This window comes from Sesamum indicum, linkage group LG5 (genome assembly GCF_026168435.1).
Source record: "Sesamum indicum cultivar Baizhima isolate 11 linkage group LG5, ASM2616843v1, whole genome shotgun sequence".
Classification (NCBI taxonomy): domain Eukaryota; kingdom Viridiplantae; phylum Streptophyta; class Magnoliopsida; order Lamiales; family Pedaliaceae; genus Sesamum; species Sesamum indicum.
This window is the reverse complement of record NC_142661.1, coordinates 15,396,518-15,402,683: the sequence shown is the minus strand read 5'-3', so window position 1 is coordinate 15,402,683 and position 6,166 is coordinate 15,396,518. Positions and strand designations below refer to the sequence as shown.

At 33.2% G+C, this 6,166-nt stretch overlaps 1 protein-coding gene and 1 long non-coding RNA gene across 2 annotated transcripts; both read right to left on the bottom strand.

Annotated features, from left to right (window-relative positions):
- Positions 1-1,923: 1,923 nt before the first annotated feature.
- On the bottom strand, positions 1,924-2,772 carry LOC148788173 (uncharacterized). Its single transcript, XR_016065596.1, has 2 exons — positions 2,306-2,772; positions 1,924-2,135 (listed from the first exon to the last, which is right to left on the bottom strand). It is a non-coding gene; the product is annotated as an uncharacterized LOC148788173 (long non-coding RNA).
- Positions 2,773-4,751: 1,979 nt separating this feature from the next.
- On the bottom strand, positions 4,752-5,893 carry LOC105162060 (ethylene-responsive transcription factor ERF043). Its single transcript, XM_011079964.3, has one exon. The coding sequence runs from the start codon at positions 5,763-5,765 to the stop codon at positions 4,959-4,961; it is 807 nt and encodes a 268-aa protein (XP_011078266.1). The 5' UTR covers positions 5,766-5,893; the 3' UTR covers positions 4,752-4,958.
- Between the last annotated feature and the right edge of the window lie 273 nt (positions 5,894-6,166).

The following is a 6,166-nucleotide window of genomic DNA, read 5'->3' as shown; positions in this document are numbered from 1 at the left end:
TTATAAAATGACCAGCTTAAAAAGTCATAGTAAAGTAATACTATTCACCACAACAAAACAGAAGCGATACAAAAGATTATATTTTGACTATAATTTTAACTATAGTCAAAATATTTGATATGAATTTTAATTATGGTTAATATTTTGACTTCACTTATAGATATAATGGCTAATAATTATTAACCATTAACGTATGTGTAATATTTTTTCTAGTGATTTTTTATTTGTTATTTTTATAATTATTTAATTCTTTTATAAAAAAATTGCAAGTAATTAATAATATTTTTTAACATTATCTTAAGTGGGTTTCTTAAGCATCTTAATAAAAAAAAGGACATTTTCGTAAGATTACAAACTTTTGGTGCAAAAGTTATGATTTTAAATAGTATATATTTTCAAAAAAGATGTCAGAAATTCTACATATCAAAAAATTCTAGTCCAAATCAGGTTCAATCAAACATAAATCAATTATATGATATATGTAATACACTTATCGTGTATTGATTTCTTCACTTATTGGGTAAAATTTTGAGTTGTTCATGAAGGAGGCTTTCGAAATATTATTCATTAAGTCTTGAGTGGTTTTACCGTATCCTAAATTAAAGTGAATTTGCAGTAACACTGCAGCAACTGTATAGCGAGATAATTTTACTCGAGGTTGCATTTGAAGTGATAGATTTAAAATTATGAATTCGAAACTCATAATAAAAATATGCTTTAAATTTATTTAGATAATATTAAATTCAAAAGATTTCAAATCCTTCAACTCTAGTTATAAATTATATTTTTTTGAATATTGATTTATTTCAAATTATTTATGTATGGATTCATTTGAGAAATCCTTCTCCAAATACTTCTTCCGAGTTCAAATTCATCAACCAAAAGTAGCTTTGTGTTGTGTTCGGATGAATGAATTCGAATTTAATGTAAGAATTTGAAAAAACTATTTCAAATAACTCTATATCGAAGAATTTAAAATATGCCGTTATTCAACAAAATATAATTTTAAACAACGGCTAATAAACGTTTCACAATTGTGGGTGATTAGTATCCGCTATACTTTTTTTCTTTTAACCCTGATAATTAACCATAGTAAGAATTATATTTTTTCTAGTGAAATAAGTACGACCCGAAAGTCATGGTAAATCATCATTATCATTCCACAATCATCCCATCTAATATGAAAACTTAAGTTTTAACCATAATTAATCAATACTTGTCATCTACAACTAGGGGTGGGCATCGAATTGGTTTTTTTGAGTTAGGATAGTTCGAGTCTGGTATCCGAAATTTCAGGTAGCTAAAATAGCTACCCAATCCCAACCCGAAGCTTCAGTAGCCGACAGTCAGATACATTAGATACTCAATTTTATTTTATTTTTACTAAGATACTTTCATATATTTTTTTTAATCATTTAATATATTAAAAAGAAGTAAAAAAATAAAAATTTTAATTTCAATAAATTTTACTAAACAATAAAAATTAAGTTAACCATTATAAACTAAACATATAAGAATAAAATTAAATATTAAACACTAATATTTGGGTTTATTGAATTTTTTTCACTTTCTTTTTGTAATATTTTAGGATTTGCAAAAATATAAATTGCAAAAGAAAGGAAAAAAATAAAATAATATTTCAAAACGATATTTTGTTAAAGAAGAAAGATTTGGACAAAAGGGGAAAGTCTTTTTTCTTTTAAAAAAAAAAATATCAGGTACTCACCTGACCCAGAAGTCGGGTATCGGGTAATTCGATATCTAAATTTTTTTAAAATAAATTCAAAAAATTATTCAAATATGATAGAATCAGGTTGGGATCCGAACTACCTGATCCGAATGCCCACCCCTATCTATAAGTAAAGAATTTATTATAATTTTTAATCATGATTAATATTTTGATCTAGCCTATTAAGACAACAGTCAACAACAATTGTAATCATCATTATTTACCATATATAAGTTAATGCAAGAATACAAAATCAAGTAAAATAAAATTTCAAAAGAGGGCACCGAGAGAGGGCAGGCCACGCGCGAAAGAGCGCGTGGGTATGAGAATGTAGACTCACTGAGACGAATGAATCTCCGTCTCTTAGCTGGACATAAGCTGTTCATTTATGCATCTGCCTCGTAAACTGTTTTCGGCATCATGTACACGGTATCATGTTTCCAAAAACACGATTTATGCAAATATCAGAAAATGAAAAATAGAGATGACGACTTCACGTGAGAATAATTCCAGTGATTCAGTAAGTAAGCGTAATATCAGTTACTAAGAAACGCGAAAGGCAGAGAGTAAAATCACCTGAATCGTATATAATCAGAATTTCAAAAGCAGTTCGATAATTGGTTTCCGCGGCAGAGTTCAGACTTCAGACTGCGCCAACGTATCCGTCTCTTTACTGTCCACGTACGCCAAATCATTGCACCATCCGTCGCTATTGTCCTCCCCGATTTGTCTCTCCAATATCTCTCTCTCTCCGTGGAGGGGATTCTTTCCCCGGGGTTAAATGCAGCAGGTTTCCTCATAAATAGATGTGGTGTAGTTGATAAGGTTGAACGTTGGTATATTAATGATGTTTGTTTAAATTATTATCAAAATGTTCGGTAAACCTCAAACTGTGCACATTTTCACATGGTTAGGACTTAATTTTTTACAATAATAGTCGGTTGTAATTATCATGTTCCAGTCGTTTAATGGGGTTAACCGTATGTTTTAACTTATGTGGTCAGACGAAATATTCTTACCCCAGTTCAGATTTGGTTGAAACAAATTAATCACATGGTAATGTATTCCATGTGATTGATCTCTTTTTTATATACATCAATCACACAATAAATGTATTACGTTTGTCGTATAATTAGTTTAGAACTGACCGAACTTAGTTTAGGTAAAAACTTCATGTGATTCGACCTTATTTTTTCACGATAGTAGGTTAGCTATAGTAACCTTGTCATAGTGTTTGGTGGAGCTAAATGTACGTCTTAACTTATGGGTTGATTTTCTTATATTAGGTTTTACTTTTCATGACAGTATATCGACTGTAGTGACCATGACCTCCACATATGTCAAATGTGCAAATTTTTTCTAAGAGATCTATGAAGATGTCATCCCTATACTTCTTAATTGTCTAGTAAAAATAAAATAAAATAAAATACAAGTTCCATGTAAAAGTACTAATAACTATAAGAAGAATGTGCATGCAGTCCTGAAGTAATAGACATTGAGCTTTTCTTCAAGGGGGCGTTTGGTTGGTAAAATTTGAATTTGAGGGAATGATTTGGAAAAATTATTTTGAATAACTCCATTCGAAAAGAATTTGACATCCATCAATGTTCAACAAAACAATAGTTCAAAACTAAACTTAAAGGATTTGAAATTCTTTAAAATTAAAATTATCTAAACAAACTTAAAGGATTTATAATTATTCTTATTATATTATTTGAAGTGATAAATTATTATTAATTGAAATAACTCGATTACAATAATTTCTATCAAATATCAATACCTAACAAAGACAAGTACAACAATCATACCCTGATCAACAATATTAGATAAATGAAATCTAAACAACACATACTATATGTCACAGGAGGCAACACCTACTATACAGTAGAACATTACATGCCTATAGTGGTGTTCAGACCTATAACCTCTAAAATCATGTGATCTTAGTTTCGTCAAATAAAATAAGTCTCTGGACTCAACGAATTTATTATTAAAGAGTCAAAATTCATATTTTCAAATCTTTCAATAAAAATGCAAACTAATAGTTTACGGAAAAATTCTTGCTCGAACCAGGTTCGACCGCTCTAAATTAATCATAGAGTAAGTGTATCACATTTGCTATGTGATTGATCATTTTTTTTAACTGTACACTAATCACAAGATAAGTATATTGCACTTGTCATATAATTGATTCAGGTTCGATCGAGCCGATCTAGTCTAGAACTTCCCTAATTTAGGAGCTAGCAATTGGCCTTCTTTATATTCAAAGAGTTTTACATTATTTGGTACTTCCAAATTAGGTAGAATGTAATTAGCCCTTTTTGGATTAGATGTGTGGTCAATTAAGTGAAAAAGAAAAATAAAATAACAAAGTAGAGAATGGGCTTTGAGAAAGAACTGAAAATTCCACCCCTTTAATAAGTTTTGCGTAAGAGAATGTGATGAGTGATTGGTATTATTTTTAAAAGAATTAAAAATTAGTAAAAAAAATCGTATTATTTATTTTCAGAAAGCAAAAATCATTATATATTGATAATATGTGATTGTATTTTTCTTTTTTTTGGGTATATAAATAATACATGAGCAGTATGATATATTTGGAGTCATTTTCAATCAATTCTCACAAAAAGATGGAACCAAACAAAGGGTTTCTTTTTTGTGGTTCAGGCGTTGTCCGTATAAATCATTAAATACAACGTTAAAATCAATTTAATAACTTCAATTAATATTCTGGACCAGAAAAAAAAAAAAAATTGCCCAATCAAGCAATGACATGTAAAATTTCATCGTATGTTAACGACATTATAATTTAATCTTAATAGTATAATCGAATATAACCTGCACTAAAATTTTACAAAGTAACATGTAATTCACTTGTTATGTGATTTAACGAGCATGATCAGACCCAATTAATTTACACTAATTGCTGATAATATCTCTTAATTAAACGAATCACCCATACATATATATATATAGATAGATAAAAAACCATAAGAGAAAGACAAAATTAGAAATGCAGAACTTGATATGCAAGGCAAGTATATTTCTCACCAAAAATTTAAGAAAAAGAGAGAGAGACCCTGCAACTAAAATCTAAAGCTTTGATCTTCTCATATTTGGAAAAAAAGAAAAAGAAAAAGCACAGACATCAAATAAGAATAAAAACAAAAATATTTAAAAAAAAAACACAACACACAGTCCAATTAATATAATTAAGGTCAAACTTTTTTCAGCAATGATGTTTCCATAACAGGGCTTCAAAATTGGTAGACATCAAGTCCTCAAGCACTATGCTTTCTTGCTCTTGGAAGGAAAAGCAGCAATCTTCTAAACTGTACAACCCCGGGTGACTGTAGTATTCTTCCCACGAGTAATCCTGCGCCAACGCGAAGTCCCCGTCCCGGCTCGGCTCCAGGGACTCGTAGCTCGTGTCCAGGCTCGGCAGCTCCACTATTTCGCCCAGCTCCTCCGCTGGCTCCGGCGACGCAATGCTCGAGACAAGTGATGATGACGAGGAGGAAGAGGATGACGTCAGGGACGGGGAGTCCCGCCGATGGTCGAGAACGTCGTCCATGAGGGCGGCCTTGGTGGCGGCGGCCTGGACGTCACGCGGGGAGCACGTGACGGGGCGGGGCAAGAGGTGGGATATCTCTGGGAAGTTGAGAATGGCGGAGCTGCCCTTGATGGCAAGCGCGGCGACGTCGTGGGCTCGGGCTGCCATTTCCGGGGTCGCGAAGGTTCCCAGCCAGATCCGGGACTTCTTCCGGGGCTCCCGGATTTCGGAGACCCATTTTCCCCATGCCCGCATTCTGACTCCTCTGTACACCAGATGCTTGCTGCAGCTACTGTTGTTACTATCGGTGACGTTCCTGCTTCGCTTCTTACCATCCACTTTCTCACTCCCCGACCCGGACTCGTTTTCTCTACTTCTCTTGGGCTGGGGTTTCGGGTTTGATCCTATCTGATCAGGCCCGAATGAGAAAGATGAGAAGGAAGGGCCGCTAGACTCGGTTTCCGAGTACGGCGGCTCAGCCATTGATGTTTCCCTGAAGTTTCAGTTTCACACACCTTGATCAATACTATATATCAGATATACGTATATATATATATATATATAAAGAGAGAGAGAGAGAGAGAGAGTAGAAATGATATGAGGAGGGATGGAGCAAAGGTTGAAGTGGTATTTATATGTGTGTTATCTTGGGTTGCGCGTGTGTATATATGCGTACATGGAGTGTGAGAAGAAGAAGAAGAAGAAAGACAAGTGATAAATGCGGCAGCAAACTCTTCGCACCCCACCGTCACCCACCCCTCAATCTCTTTCTTTTTTAATAATAATTTAATTTGATATTTTGGGTTGACATAGACAACAGTGCGAGAGCAGGCCCGTCTCTACCGACCGACCCTCCCTTCTGTGTTTTAACCCACTGCTTATCA